The 17,038-nt window shown below is 33.5% G+C and overlaps 1 protein-coding gene across 1 annotated transcript; it reads right to left on the bottom strand.

Annotated features, from left to right (window-relative positions):
• Positions 1-3,812: 3,812 nt before the first annotated feature.
• LOC112005287 (glutathione S-transferase L3) lies at positions 3,813-6,718 on the bottom strand. Its single transcript, XM_024037532.2, has 10 exons — positions 6,486-6,718; positions 6,269-6,343; positions 5,887-5,947; positions 5,591-5,677; positions 5,395-5,493; positions 5,208-5,310; positions 5,040-5,119; positions 4,645-4,752; positions 4,137-4,217; positions 3,813-4,014 (listed from the first exon to the last, which is right to left on the bottom strand). Exons 1-10 carry the CDS (start codon positions 6,494-6,496, stop codon positions 4,003-4,005), a joined length of 717 nt encoding a protein of 238 aa, XP_023893300.1. The 5' UTR covers positions 6,497-6,718; the 3' UTR covers positions 3,813-4,002.
• Positions 6,719-17,038: the final 10,320 nt, after the last annotated feature.

The raw sequence follows: 17,038 nt of genomic DNA, 5'->3' as shown, positions 1-17,038 counted from the left end.
TGGGGAGGATTCCCCGAAATCCGCTCTATTTTCTCCACTACTTACACACATCTCCCATGATGATAGTGGATCCAAACAAATAGACCCACTAAAAACTCTCTATAAAAAGAATCTGACTCTATCAGCCTATGTTACGTTCTACTATTCATCTACTTACTGTCCTTGTGTTTTAGAGAGAAAAACTGACTTAACAATCGAAAGGTCCCTGGCCGGTTCACCCTGGTCACCCTTGACAATCATTTTCTTTCTCTTCAGATCATAAAACAGTCATTGTAGTCCAGAACATTCAGCCTATTGATTTCCTTACAGCATCAGTTCATATACCTTTATATTTATCCTTCCTATGTATCGAAGGTGTCTTTTTATTGTTAGGAGTTTTGATTATGTTTGGAATTAAGTTATTACTCATTTAACGGTTCAAATGTTATTTTTACAATTGCTTTGTGTAAGTACCATTTTACCTTTGCCAATGAATTGAACATCGGTTACAAATTAAATGGGATGTCTAGACAAATAAAATTGTTGTTAAAATCATATTTTCATTTAAAGTTGCTCTTGAGATCACCAAATGTAGCGACGAAATCGAGCCAAAATTAATGAAGAATGTCGATGTAGACATGAGTAGCCAAAGTAGAAAGAATCAATTCAGGCCAAGTTAAACTCACTAGTAAAATTTAAAGTATTATGACCTATAGCCCCAATTACTTGAAAATGTAACGCCTTTTGGATGCAAATGGGCATTTATACAAAAATGTAATGTGAAAAATGAAATTGTGAGATACAAAGCATGACTTGTGGGATAAGGTTTCCTGAAAAGATACGGTATTGATTAGAAACATATTCTCCCATAATGGACACATTTATATATATTCAGTTTTTTAGTATTAGCTTGTTAGTTACTAACATGTATTATATCAAGTTACAAATGTCTACCTATGTTTAACAAGCTGGATGCATGTGGCACAATCCTCACAGTAAATATCTATTGGAAGAACGAGGGATTCGATCATAATCCAATTTTTCCATGTTTATCTATATTCTATATATATATATCTAAAAACTGAAATGTAGCATTTTATTGTTACTACACTCCTGCTCCTATTGAGCTACATTATCCACCCATTTCCAACATTAACTCTTTTATTATTAACTTTTCTTTTTCTTATTTATTTACCAAGTTATTGTTATACTTTCTCCAACTTTTTCCCTCCTTTTTACCTTTTTATCTCCCCACTACTATCTACCTTAATATCACTTTTCCTCTATCTCTTTATCTTCTTTTATTTTTGGCTTTTATTATTCCCCTCGTTTTACTATAAATTTACAATTTTCTATCACATTCTATACAAATCTTTCCCACACATAAAGGTTATCTCTCTCCCTTTCTCTGTCAATTTTTTTTTTCATTTTTGGTTGATTTTATTTATTTATTTTTCTTGCATCTCTACTTTAGGTTGATGAATTTTTATATTATTTGGAAATCTAATTTGGGCTGATGATTACGTTTTGTTTTTAAGTTGTTATTTTTTCTTCTCTTTAATTTCATAGATGTTATCCTATTGTATTATAAAGATAGTATATAAGAATATAATGTTTTTAAAAACCAGATTTGAGTCCTTAGCCCAAAAGGTGGATGGACTTAGGCTCAAAAAGCCCAAAACAATGAATTTGTAGAGAGTGTGTTGGAAAACTGGGCCTTAATGAATCAAACAACCACTAAAGTAGATTCAGATGATAAGAGAATGAAGATAGACAAATTTATGCTGAAGAAAATCGTCTTCGACAAAGTCCAAGGAGATCTGTTCTTATATATTTCTCTCAAGTTTGGTTACAAATGCAATTATTGATTGCTACAGTCTTTTCTCTTAATTTCTTGATCCCCCTCTCCCATTGCTTCCTTCTTTTATACTCCCTTCTCCTTTCATCTTTACCCTCCATGTGCAGACCAAACGGTTGATTTTGATACTTGTTCCATCAGCACCTTCCTAAAATCTTTATGTAGTAGCTGTAAGGTTTAAAACCACTGTTCAGGTATCACCTCCACATTAATGCGGTCAGAGAGTTAGCTGCAGAGAATTTAATGCGATGGTAGCAGCTTTCTCCTTAGATATTTTAGGACTCCCCCATGTCCTAATTTTCTGCAATGCTTATCCGTGCCAACAGAACTTCCTAGAACGTCCCCCTGGACGGCAGGCCACCCCTTTAGACCTCATATATGGTTAGCCGAGGAGGCATTCATCCTCGGCCCACCCTCCTGGACTATTATGACCAAAACTAACTTCTTCATTTACTAACACGGACTCCTTTGACAATGTTTACTCCTCCTCGGACGACCTCTCATCCTCAGCTTGGGCCTCAAGCCTAATATACGCATAGATAATGAGCTCCTAGCCCAATACCCCTACAATGTTATGTTATTACATAACATAATATGACTTGGATAATCTGGTGTATATTAATATATTTTCTTTTACTTTTTTTCTTCTCATATTATTTTCTATAATTCTCTCTCACATTCTCTCTTTAAGAAGTGCTCTCTCTCTCTCTCTCTCTCTCTCTCTATTTTTTTTTATTCTTTCTTGTAAATCTACTTTATATTGATGAATCATTGTGATTTTTAAACTCTATTTTAGGTTTATACATTTTGGTGCTGTATTTTTTAGTTCCCCATTATAAGTAGCTCTCTCTTATAGTTTCAATTTAATTTTTGTTTGAGTTAATACTTGATTGTTTTGGAAGAAAGAATTTGAGTTTATATCAAGACACAATCTTGGCTATGCTAATCACAGATTGGTATTCGGTCTATTTCAATCTATTTTGGTCCTTCATCTATTCGGTCTGGTTCTGTCTACTTTAGTTCAATTCGGTCCATTTAAATCTGGTTCGGTCTACTTCAGTCCAATTAGGTTTACTTTGGTCAATTCAATCCAATTCAGTCCATTTGGTTCACTTTGGTCTATTCAATCCATTTGGTGTTCTTTGGTCAATTCGTACCTTCTTGGTCCACTTCGGTCCATTTGGTCCAATATAGTCCATTTAGTCCAATTCGGTCCAATTGGTCTACGTCGGTCTATTCAGTCCATTTGGTCTATTTCAGATTACTTTAGTCCAATTTGGTGTGACTACTTAAGAATGAGAAAATACAAGTTTGGATTGAAAGTACTATCAATTATTTGAGTAATATCAATTCTAATTATATGATAAGTTTTAGTTATTATAATAATTTCCTTAAGAGAATGAGAATTTGAATAATAACTTTGAAACTTAAAAATTTTAATTGTACCAAAAGAAACTAGGAAAATATATTGCATATAACAATAGTTAGAAGAATATGAACCATTTCAAAAAAGAATAATATCAATAAAAAACATCAAAAATGATAAAATTATATATTTGTAAGAATAGAGTGATAGAAATTATATTTTGAAATTGTTTAATTACAGGTTTTGTCTTTGTCAATCGCTTGTTAGTGTGCGTGCATGTGCTGTGGGTGATTGCTAGTTTATTGTTATGTTCATATTATCCATGAAATTGGTTAATTAACTAATTGAACCATAGCTAAAGAATTTGATAAAATTAGTAATAAGTCATGCATGCTAGGGACCTGCTTAGCCTTTTTTTCAAGACTTAAACACACACACAAATGCATATATTTAAATATAAGGCTTTTAATTCTCGCACATTCACTATTTCAAATTTTTTTAATGTTAAAATGTGAACATTCGTGTAGTAATCTTATAAATATGCGTATAAAATAGTAGATATGAAAAAATATTTTTCCCAAACATAAACAATAATTTTAATTTTAGGACTGTACCAAATCGAACTGAGTTCTATTTATTTAAGCAATCCATACGTTAAGACATAATAATATACTAATTAAGAAACATTACATAAAGGCAGAAAGCCACTTATTTCTTCAACCAAAAAAAGAGAGAAAAAAGACAGCCACATATTTCACTTATTAAAGTCCAAAGGAACTGTGCTGGACCGCTGGTATGTTCAATTCTTAGCCTGAGAAAGAAAATAAGATTAAAGAGTGGTTAGCAAAAAGCATACACTTGCAGAAAATCAGAGTGGAAAAGCTTAAAATCAAATTCGTAAGTCCATGTACTAAATCAGTAAATGGTTAGTACCAAAAAGACGGACGTGAAAAATTCAACGGTCACTTTGGGGTCCGTCTTTGTTGACTTATAAGCATCAATCTTGTTTATCTCCTGCAAAAGGATTAACAATAACAATTACCATTCAAGAACCAAGAACCCTGATACATTTAGTAACTCACGCCTCCTTCAGTCATATTTAAAGAAAAATATATAGCATTTGCATGTTCACCGTAAAGATTTAGCTATTAACTAAAGGATAAAGTTTGGTTATAATTCTTACTGAAAAAATTAATATGGTTACTTTTTTTGAAAATTTAATTGTTGGATTGTATATTCTTTATGTTCTTAGCAGTGAATTTCTCAAAATTCATATCTAATAAAAAGATATCAAAGAGAGTTGTAGCTATTAACTATAACTAAGTTTGTAACTAAACTTTGTCTCTAACTAAATGATGGAGACAATTAATCTTACAAGTTGTAAATCTTAGACTACTAGAACTAGCAAGTGCAACTAAATTTCTTATGTATTTTAATTTACCTCGATCCACCTAGCAAGTTTAGGCCTTCCTGCGGTTATGTCATAATTCCACACTGCTGAAAGGAAGTCTTGGGATTTTTCAACAAACGTGATGTAAACTATGTCCACCTGAAGATCACATAGTTTCACTCATAAATCAAAAGGAGGAATTGTAGAAAATATTGTTTAATAATCATGCATATTACTGGTTTCCATTTCCCATATTTACATATAAACTATATAATCATTTTCCAGATCATAGGTAAAATAAAATTTGAATCCTTAATATGTTTAAGGAGAGTGTACCAAGTTCAATAAATACACAAAAGGAATTCATCAAAAATAAATAAATACACAAAAGGCACGCAACATAGCACCAACGAAAGACTAAAATCATAGTTGAGAAGTCAACTTACCATATTGAACTCATGGCCAAGTAAGAAAGGCCCATCATTAAATTTATGAAGAGCATTCTCTAGGTAGTCAAAACAAGGACCTGATGCAAGTTTAAGGTTTTAGCGAGCCTGGCTTCAATACAAAATGATGTCAAGACCTCAAGAGAGGCAGCAAGTTTTAAGTCTTACCAGCTTCTTTGACTGTGTCTCCTTTGAATGATGCGAACAGTATCTTGATGAAGGTATCACTGTAGGTTGTCAATTCTTCAGCAAACTCTTTTTTAGCAGGATCCTACAGTCATATCATAACTTCAGTAAAATTCTAAGAGAGGAAGAGACCTTTTCTGAAGGGCACTAGGAATTATGCAAATCTTACACTGAGGTGAAAGGTAGGCCCTTCAAAGTTGCTGTCTACATATTTAAGCAAATCAAGGCTCTCCCCAATGACTTTGCCATTGTGTTCCAATGAGGGTACCTGATAATATGAAAAAATTGATGATCAATCAAGAAATTCAAACAGCTAGCTCAATGAAGTATGCATTGGATAGACATATTTCGTTTAAGAATATCACCTTGTTTACATGGTAGACTTTCTCTTTGTACCAGGCAGGCCTGTTCTGAATGTTAATTGCAACTAATTTAATCTTGTCTTGTAATCCCTGCAGCTCAAAATATTCATCAACTTAAATATTAAATCCAAAAAAAAAAAAAAAAAACCCCAAGAAGAGGTAAAGGACAGAAGGGCTAAAGGGTCTGTCTTTTAATTGAAATTAGAAGCTGAAAAAGCGCAGTATCGAACAACTTAAGTTGAAGTCTAGAAACAAATAAAGAAATAAGAACAAAGAGGACAAAAAGTGATGAAAATAACCTTATAGTTCCTCAGGATCCACACACGCTGTGCATGTGGGCATGTATAAGTGATGTACAACCTTCAAAAAAAGAAAAAGACCAAGTTCATTTTAGCATACAAGGTATAAAATCGTAAACTAAGAACATGGTAAAGACTAAAGACAGTGAATATCGGACAAAAACAAAATAAAAATAAAAGAAGAAGAAGAAAAGAAAAGAAAAATATCGTTGTTAATTATACCAGTGTGTGCTCTGTGTGACACTGCAGCATCATCTAAACACGATTTCAGATAAATTATGAAATTTTGTTTTCAAGACATAATTTCACATTTTCAAAAAATTACGACTGAAATCGTGTTAACAAAAAAAAAAAAAAGGGACTGAAGACTGAAGAGTGAAACCTTGTGGTTCCATCGAAGAGAGGAGGGGGTTCAGAAGTGGCATCCAGGACGGCGGGACGGTGGTCGTTCAAGGTCCTGCACAACACATAACAACGTTAGTAAACAATCTTATTCTTAATTACCACAAAATTCAGAGAACCCCAAAAGAACAACAACCAAAAAAAGACAGTTGAGAAAACGGAGAATTCTTGGTGATTTCAAATTCCTAGACACTTACGCAGCTGCCATTGATGATGTTCCTTTTTGTTGTTGTTCAGAGAGTTCCGCGGTTTCAGTTTTAAGGTTTTTTTAATCTGATGCTGAATGTTATCTATATGTGTTCACCGAGCGACCCTTTATATAGGACTTCACTGATAGGAGTATATGACTTTTTCTGACTGATTCAGTGAAGTCCCGAGCAGTGACGAACACGAAATGTGACTGTCACGTGGGACCAATACAGAGATAATCATCTGAATGCTATGGACTTTTCTCTTCTTCTTTATTTTTTTTTTTGTTTGATGAAAATGGACTTTTCTCTTTAGTCTTTACCCACAATTAGATTTGATTTTTTTAAGAGAATAAATTGGGTCAGGAGTTGGCGTAAAAAGTGTGTTTTACGCCAGCCAATCCTGACCCACCACGTCACCAACCTTTTTTTTTTTTTTTTTAAGTAAAAAAGATTAAGCCTTAATCCTCTCTCCCTCTCTTTCTCTTCTCTCCTCACCCGATCTCTCCATCTCTGAATCAAACCCACAACCTCCATGGTTGGAGTTTCAAAACTCAACACAAGCCACCAACGCCACACCACTACCATAACTAAAACTCCATAATTCAACCAATAGCCGCCGCCACAAGCCACCACTGTGTGTGCTGTGTTCATGTGATGATCTTACTCATGTTCACACTTCACAAGCATTACATAAAACACAGCACACACACATCCAGCCATAGAAAACCCGAAGCCCCAAAATCCCAACGCAAAAACAAAGCCACACCCAAGCCAAAAATTCAACCTTTTGAACACCCAAAACTCAAAACAAAAATCCTTTCTTTCTTACACCCCCAAACCCAAATCAAAATCCCTTCTTTTTCCAAATCATTAAACCCCAAAAAGAAACCAAATCCCCAAACCCACAAACATGCAGGCAATAATAAGAGAAACTTTTGGTCATAAATCAAAGAACGACAGTAGAAAAATAAAAAGATAAAGAGAAATAGAGATAGAGAGAGAAGCCAAGGGAAAATAGGGCCACCCCAGTGTGGCTTGCGGTGGCAACTATTGGTTGAAGCATGGAGTTTTGGCCATGACAGTGGTGTTGGTGGCTTGTGTTGAGCTTTGAATCTCCGGCCAGGGAGGTCGTGGGTTTGACTCAAGGATGGAAAGATCAAGTGAGGAGAGAGGCTTACGGTTTAATCTTTTTTGCTGAAAAAAAAAAAAAAAAAAAAAAAAAAAAAACTGGTGATGTGGCGGGTCAGGATTGACTAGCATAAAACACACCTTTTACGCCAACTTCTAACCCAATTTATTCTCTTTTTTTAAAGGTCTATAAGACTAAAACTATATGGAGTAATAAAACCATAGATTAGTAAGCCATTTTAGAAAAAAAAATTATTTGAAAACTAAAAAGTGATAAACTTTTTTTTTTTGATACCTTTTTCACTTTCCCATAAAAAGCTTCTAAAAATTGATAATTAATGTGTACCCTAAGGCATACATTAACCAGACCTAAGTCACCCAATTATATATATTCTTTAAAAGACAAAGTTTAGTTACAAAATTGATTATAGTTTTAGGCTACAATCTTATTCAATATCTTTTTATTGGAGATGAATTTTAACAAATCCACCATTGGATTACATTTTCTTCTTATATCCTTCATGCTTGCAAAATTTCTAAAAAATTAAAGATCAATAGTTATGTTATCAATAAATTGTTTAAATTACAAGTTTTTATAGCTTAAAACTATGCATAAAATATAAGCTTATAGATCATATAATAAATAATATCCGATTGACTCAAAATTTGACATGTGTATTAAGATCATAAAAAAACATGCAATTCAACGGTTAGATTTTCAAAATATATAATAATGCTTATTTTATTGAGTAAAGTTGTAGCATTGGGTTACAACCAATTTTGTACCTAAATTTTGTCATTCTTTAAATAGCTAGCATAACTAACATTAACAATTGAGAGCAGGTTAAGGTTATGGACTTTTCTAGTCTTTACCCACCATTTAGATTTGATTTTTATTTTTATGTACACAGTTTATAAGACTAAAACTATATGCATAATTTAAATAAGTAGCATAATTAATATTAACAAAATTCATTTAAAATTATGTGACTAAAACTACATAAGAATTTTTTTTTTCATTAACTACCTAGTAAGTTTGAAGAAAATAGTGCGAATCCGGTTTGAAGTTAAACTTTTTTCTATAAATTTCTTCCTCTTCTATTCATTCATTTTTGAAAAATAAAAATAAAATTAGGGTGAGTTCCTAAATTATTTTAAATGTAAATGTTCAAAGATTTTATTTGTTCATTTCTTTCATGCATATTTGTTTTAATTAAAAATATCACTTTATTTTAATACAAATAGAAGACTTGATTTGCACACTAAGTAAAATTGAGTTTGAGTCTATACTATTAGTTTAATATATCTCTAACAACTTACCTCTAAAAATATATATATATATATATATATCTCTAACAACAGTGTCTGGCGTTGTTGATGTTGCCCTCAACAACAGTCTCAATTTGTAATACTATTATTTGAATAATCCAGAGGATTTTATAATAATGTAATTTTTTTCTAAAGAGTCAAAAATTGTATACTACTTTAATCTATACGTGCAAAGGGGGCGATCTAAATAATACTCCATTTAGGAGAATTTTCCACCTTGTGATGTTACAGTGACGAACATGACTGTAATGGGTGGAAGAAAGATTACCTATAGCCCAAAAATAGACCAGGTCTAGGTTGGTGGGAGAACAGAGAACAAAGTATTAAAAGGGTAAGGCTTGTATCAAGTGAAAATTTTCACTAGACACGGCAAGATTTGGACACATATCCAAGATCCAACGTGTCCAGTGAAAATTTTCACTAGACACAAGCCGGACCCAAACTGAAACGTGTGATAGCGATAACATTTCCTATATGGTGGAAATGATTGGTGGCATTTCGCTCAAAGAAAAAGTCCAGATCTGCAAGCCTGAACTTTTCCTGGGATTCTCTCTCAATTCTCAATCCATCAACTAAAGCCTTTCCTCTGCTTGTCTTTGGCTTCGTTACTCTTCTTGTTCTTCAAATCTCCTCCGATTTTGGTGTGATTATTCCTACCTTGCGCTACATTCCTTATCTTTTTCTTTTGTTTTTTTCCTCTTTTGCCATTGGTTTGAATTTGAAAATTGACTATGCGTGTTTACTTTACCGTGAAAAAGGGGAAAGTCACGGGCTCTTACAAAGGGGTGGGCTCTATGATGTGACCCACAGGTGAGGCCCATCCCCTTTGTGAGAGCCTATCTCCTAAGTTTTTTTCATGAAAAGTTGAAAGTTTATAATGTGGTGGCAATTGACTCACTCCTTTCATGTGCCACGTGATTCTCTCTATACAAAAGAGAAAGCGACTATTAGTATATATAGTTTTAAGTAAATTACGTATTTGATTTCTATTATTTGCTTTATATTTTAATATGGTCTTCAAACTTTCAATTGTGTTAATTTGGTCACTAACTTTTTAATGTCGTATTAATTTAGTTTATACTGTTATCTTTTGAATGAAAATTGCTAATGTAGCAAACGAAAAAAAAAAAAAAATCAATTTTGGTTAACGTAGCAATAAACTTTTTTTTTTTGGTCGTTTGTCATATCAGTAATTTTCATTCAAAAGATAACGGCATGGGTTAAATTGACACAGTACTGAAAGATTAGGTTGACACAATTGAATATATATAGTCAAAGACCAAAGTGAAATATAATGTAAAGAATAAGAATCAAATACATAGTCTACCCTATAGTTTTTAATAAACGCATGTTATAACAATTCTTTTTTGGTAAAAAGCAAATGCTTAGGCGGAAGGGGCAATCTCTTATACCCCAACGCAACTAGAAGAAGGACCAGCACATTCAATAGTGAGGGGACACTCAAATTCAAGACTGGAGTCTTGTTGACTCAAATCCCTTACCACTAGGCCACCTACCGCGTTGGCCATAGGCCCATAGCATAGCATATGTAATCTAGCATGTATTTCCACTTCCTCTATGTCTGACTTACCAAAATAAAAACCTCCCCCATATCTGTGTGTTTTGTGCTGAATGATAGTAAAGCTTCTTTATAAGTAAAAGATTTTATTTATTTATTTTCGCTGTCAATAGTAAAAGAATATTTATATGGAACAAATCTAAATTGTCATTAGTAAACTGTAGGGTGATTCTTTTATGGTTGCCTGTCAGATTATGTAAGTTATACTGCAGGGTGATTCTTTTTACGGGATTTTATTTTATATATGCATGATTTTAGCTTAGTTTTATAGCCTCGAAGAAATTATTATACCTTTAAAAAAGTGATAGCTTTAAAACTTTGTATTTCAAATAAATAAATAAAACATTGTATTTCAAATTTTTAGATGGAAAAGAAAAAATTGAGGCAAACGGACTTATATTTGGGCAAAAATAGTTCACACTTTACAGCTCTTTTAGCTTTAGGAATCTCTTACCAAATACGGTTCTCTTATCTTATTTTATTTTTTTATGAAATTATTAACTTATTTATTTAAGGTGGGTTTCGGTTAGCTCAACCGGTATAGTCTTTAATGGTTGTATAAGAGATGTGGAGTTTAATTCCCACCTACACCAAAAACTGATTAGTGTTTTGATCTGATAATAAAGAGCTATCATTAAGAGCGGACGCCATAAATTGAAACTCTCTCAACTTATTTATTTATGTAAAAATTTTTAAATTTATTTTTATTTATGATTGTACTTTTACTTGTTACAATGAGATTTCATCTCAACACAGATTTTGAGAAGAATTGCTCTTTGAAGAGCATAGTACGATGTAAGTTGTGAGATATATCTTATAAATGGAATTCTTATTCATGAGTCAACACACACACACACACACACAAATGTCTTAAAGCACCTTTATATAAAGAAAACTCATCCATTTAACACTCCAATTGTAGTTCAGCTAATTGATGTAAGTGACCATTTTTGTCCTCAAGAAGATGATAAAGAAACTCTTAGTTCTAATTCTAAAGTACCATATTTTAATTAAATCAATGGTTTGATGTATCTTGTGAATTGCACAAGATCTGACATTACCTTCTTGATCAACTTACTAGCAATGTATTGTTAAGTATCAACGGTGGGATTTTCAAATATTAACTCAATAAAAATTATTAGGTGGTGTAATAGACTTGAAGTTACATTCATTGAGTGTGAGAATATTTGAATTTAGTATCAAAAAGTTTCTATCGTAATTGCGAATTTCCATGTATTTTAATTTCATTTCAATTGTAATTTCCTCAAATCATTGAGGTTCGAGTTCAAAAGAAAGACTTCAAGTGCCATAGAAGGAATCTTAATTAAGTGAGATACTGTTGGGAAATTTAAACTCCGGTTGATAGAATTAACAAGTTTTAAACCCAAGTTGTTAATTAGATTTATTATTAATAAAACTTGTTAAAACAAACAAACATCAATATCATGTCAAAATCATGCAGCGGAAATAATAAATAAGACAAGATATGATGACCCAGGAAAACCAATGAAACCAACCAGTTTCACAGTAAAAAACCTGGGGGGAAACCTTCCCGAAAAGCAATCCACTATAATAAAGAGAAGTTTCAGATCTAGTACAAAACATTTATCCATAGACTCTACAATCCCCGTAGATGAACTCACAGCAGAAACCTTCTACCGCTTCAGAACCTCTGAACTCTTCAATATATGAACCCCACCCTTTAATGTTGCACGGATCCCAATACGTGACTAACTCCTTTGCAAGAATCCCAATACGTGACTCACTCAATCACCAACTAGAAGAAGATGTTGGCTGCAAAGTTCTTCACTTCATCAATAATGAAGATCGAGAAGCACTTGGTTACAAAACCCTAAGGCGCAAAGACGCAGTAGCTTCTTTTAGAGAGAATAAGGCATCGGTCACCTTTTGCATATGTTCTCCTTGTATTCTCTTATGTGACGGCCTTTAAAATAAGCTTTATATAAGTCTAGGGTTGTGAGAAAAGAAACCCTACTCAAATACATAAACCTAGCCCAAAAATAGAAATCTGAATTTCCATAACCTGGACAGATAGCAGCTATCGAGGAGGTGTTGAGAAGGTGTCGAGGTTTAATGAATCTCAACAGATACAACTATCGAGAAAGTGTCGAGGGGACAGAAGCTTTCTCGATCGATCGACCAGCTATCGAGATTGCGATAAGAATCAGCTGAAGATCTCGACAGATAGCTAGGTGTCGAGGAGGTGTCGAGAAACTATCGAGTTTTAAAATTCAGCAATTTCTCACTTAATTCTTGGACAGACTTGCATGGCTTTAACACTTGAACTTGAAACAAGATTTCTTGAAGTATTAAACACATCCTAGATCTACCTAAATACAAGTAAAGTGCATTTTGTCAATGGATTAGCCAACTATATAAAATATTGACATATATTCCTAACAAGTGAACCATATATGTCCTAACAATCTCCCCCTTTGGCAATTCGTGACAAAACCACAACAAACAAATGAACATATGAGAGAATCATAAATCACTCAACTCATAGTCACTTGTTGAATATAATAAAATCTATCCTAGTACAAACTCTTGAAAAACTTTGCAAGAAGAGAATTCATAGCATGAAAGAATTTGACAACTTGTATTTTTGAAACACTTAAACAAAACTCATCAAGGCATCTTTGTGTAAAACAGAAATAATAGATTGTATACAACTATAAGAAACATGTGTATGAAGAAAGAAAAGAACCAACACATGTAAATGTAGGTGCAAGAAACATACATCATCACATATAAATATCAAAGATAAGCACAATGTATGCAAACATGGTCACAAGACCCAAGGTACAAGAAGAAGGAAGTAAGCACTCCCCCTAACAAGATGAAACACATCTCCCCCTTACAAAGGAATGTATTTCTTCCCCTAACACGTAGAATCTTAAAAAGAAACCACAAAGTCTCCACAATTTCTCCCTCTTTTTGTCATGATTGACAACTGGTACAAGAAGCTAGAAAGCTTCACCCGAGAAACATAAAGATGATCAAAGATGATCAAGGGGGCACAAAGAAACCCATATAAATGCATGAATATAATAAAACAAGGTGCAATAGATGAAAAGATAATAGAAGGATGCAAAACATATGAAAAACAAATCTCTCAACACGAAAAAATGTTAAGCACATAGATCCCAAAACACACACACACACTAAACAAGTCTAACCAATTTTATATTTCAAAAACAAGTCAAGATAGTTTAGTGAGTATACATTAACACATGTAAAACCTTTGTGATTGCCAAATCACATTGTACCTGCACATGTATCAAGAGTAGCAAAGAATATTGCGTATTGTGTGTGAAAAACATCGCGAGATTGCATAAGTGTATACCTGTTATAACGATCTGAGATATGAGAAAATAACTTTAACTCACATACAATCATAACTGTTTGATAGGGACTATCACCTTCGAGGTACATCATATAACTCTCATATCTCCTAGAATACATGCTTGCAACCATATTTAAAGCATTTTTGATCTTTTTACTTTTTATTTTTCTTTGCATATTTTATTTTATTTAAGCATATCATGCATAGGCATAAAAAGAGATAAAAGAAATACCCAAGATGTTAAGCATTTGACATCGCACTTTTACTATGCTGAAGCATACGAATGTCTTTGACACTGCACTTTTATTATGCCGAAGCATACAGGTGTCAGATTATGATTGGCGGGCAACAGTGGTGAGATGGTTATTTATGCCTTTCTCTTAGGATTTTCTAGTCATACCCGTCAAAAAGAGTGATACGAGTGTTAAGTTTAAAAGATAACTTAATCTTACTCATCACAAACAAGAACCACAAAACTTACTTGATTAGTTTTGCATAGAGATGCTCATCTAAGTTACAAAAGATATAAAGTTTAGAAAACTTTGTTTCAATGGCCATCCAAGGTACACAAGTACCAATGTACACAAAGACACACTATTTTTGTATTTTTCTGATTTTTTCTTTTTATTTTTATTTTGAAAACAAAACAAAATAAAAATTAAACAACCAAACAAAAACAGACAAACAATAAGAAAGCAGAAAGAAAGATGCATATGCATGAAGGCATGAAAGAAAGATGCAGATACATAAAAGCATGATTCCAAAAACAGATAAGAAATCAATGAAAAAGAGTCCTACTTTAGATAGACAAAATTAAAGCAGAGGACAAACAGAAAAGACAATTAAGTCTTAGGCTCCTTTCTTACCCACACAGCACGAGTCTTTGGCCGTGAAGATGAAAAGGCACGTGTCCTAGTATGTCTACTAAATGATATAGAAGAATTAAGATTCTCCTGAAATTGAGTTAAAAAGCTCAAAACTTTTAATAACTCTCCAAACAAAGGTGTAGGTCCTTAAGAGGAAACCTGTGACCGTTTGGACAATTGCTTATGAAGATACAACTTAAAACAATTAGGACAAATGTGTCTAGAAGCACCACAATGGTGACAAACATAAGGTCTAACAAAGGATTTAGATTTCATACCTTTATTACCTTTCTCAGATTGGGGCACAAATACAGTCCTTGATCTAAAAGCCGTAGAAGAGGAAGGGCTGGAGGAAACAACATATCCTAAACCAGTCTTATCAGAACTAGGCTTTTGAGCACTCAATACCTCATCAAGCTATGCACTAGACATCCTTTCTATTTGAGTTCTAGCTTGACTAAGCTTAACCTCAAGATTCTTGATCTTCTCTTCTAATGAGGCGTTCTCCACAACAAGAGTCTTAACTAAACTTGTAGTCTTATCCAGTTTGACTAACAGATCAGCTTTTTTAGTTTTTACCTCATTCAGCTCTTTTCTACAAAGATGAGAAGTCTTTTCAGATCTTATGAATTTAGTGCATAGCTAATCATAGGCTTCTTGAAGGGTCATCTTCTTAGGTACTTCATCATTAGAAGAATCCTCACTGTCACTAGCACTCTCCACAATCACCTTATCGGTGGTGGTAGCAAAGGCCATAACGTGACGACATTCATCCACAAACTCATCAGAAGAGTCATCCTCAGTGTCACTCCAAGTAGCAACCAACCATTTATCTTCTGACTTCTTGGTCTTTTCCTTCATAAGGTAGTTTGGACACTCTATCCTCATATGACTAAAACCTTTGCACTCATGGCATTGGATAAGAGGTTTCTCATTCTTGCCCTTCCTAGAGAATTTAGGTTTCCTAGGAGGTTTGCCCTTATTCTTTTTCCTAAACTGAAGAAGTTTGATAATTTCATCAGTTATGAAAGTCAGATCCTCATCCTTATCTTCACTTTCATCTTCATCTTCAGAGTCCTCAGTCTCTTCCTCTATACCCTTAAGAGTCAAGTTTTTACTCTTTCCATCTTCTCCCATTGAGCCTAATCCCATCTCATAGGTTTGAAGGTTTCCTACAAGCTCAGTCAAAGGAATTTGATCAATGTCCTTTACTTCTTCAATGGCAGTGATCTTGGCATGGAATCTTTCAGGTAAGGACATAAGGATTTTCTTAACAATTTTGGATTCTACAATACATTCTCCAAGATTGAAAGCAGAATTCACAATATCCATGAGTTTAGCATAGAACTCATCAAAGGTCTCATCCTCCTCCATCCTTATTTTTTCAAAACTACTAGTGAGTTGTTGAAACTTCACAGTCTTTACTGCCTTGGTACCTTCATAGGTGGTCTCAAGAATGGTCCATGCTTCCTTAGCAACTTCTGTGGATGATATTTTTGTAAATTCCTCATTGGTCACCCCACAAAACAAAGCATTCAAAACCCTACTGTTGAAATTTGCCGCTACGATTGTTGCATCATTCCAATCCACTAGCGCTTCCTTTGGCTTAATCCAACCAACTTCAACAACTTGCCAAACTTGTTCACCTGGAGCCTACAAAAAAATTTTCATACGAACTTTCCAGTACGCATAATTAGTGCCATCAAATAAACGAGGTATAAATAAAGATTGTCCTTTATCCATGACAACAGGGGTCAATGGATCACACTCAGGAAATTAATCCAATCAAAGTGAACCCGTTCTGATACCACTTATTGGGAAATTTAGACCCCGGTTGATAGAATTAACAAGTTTTAAATCCAAGTTATTAATTAGATTTATTATTAATAAAACTTGTTAAAACAAACAAACATCAATATTATATCAAAATCATACAGCAGAAATAATAAATAAGACAAGATATGATGACCAAGGAAAACCAATGAAACCAACCAGTTTCACAGTAAAAAACCTGGAGGGAAACCTTTGTCCCTAGACTTTACAATACCGTAGATGAACTTACAGCAGAAACCTTCTACCGCTTCAGAACCTCTGAACTCTTTAATATATGAACGCCACCCTTTGATGTTGCACGGATCCCAATACGTGACTAACTCCTTTGCACGAATCCTAATACGTGACTCACTTAATCACCAACTAGAAGAAGATGTTGGTTGCAAAGTTATTCACTTCATTAATAATGAAGATCAAGAAGCACTTGGTTACAAAACCCTAAGGTGCAAAGACGCAG

The sequence above is a fragment of the Quercus suber genome, unplaced genomic scaffold (assembly GCF_002906115.3).
Source record: "Quercus suber isolate HL8 unplaced genomic scaffold, Cork oak 2.0 scaffold_14, whole genome shotgun sequence".
Lineage (NCBI taxonomy): Eukaryota > Viridiplantae > Streptophyta > Magnoliopsida > Fagales > Fagaceae > Quercus > Quercus suber.
This window is presented reverse-complemented; position numbering and strand designations above follow the sequence as displayed.

What these genes read in the sequence shown, in the direction of transcription:
- LOC112005287 (XM_024037532.2), bottom strand. An exon ending in CTCTTCGATGGAACCACAAG is followed by an intron (nt 5,948 to 6,268) that starts GTTTCACTCTTC and finishes CTTTTTTTGAAG; the next exon opens with GTTGTACATCACTTATACAT. An exon ending in GGCCTACCTTTCACCTCAGT is followed by an intron (nt 5,311 to 5,394) that starts GTAAGATTTGCA and finishes ATATGACTGTAG; the next exon opens with GATCCTGCTAAAAAAGAGTT.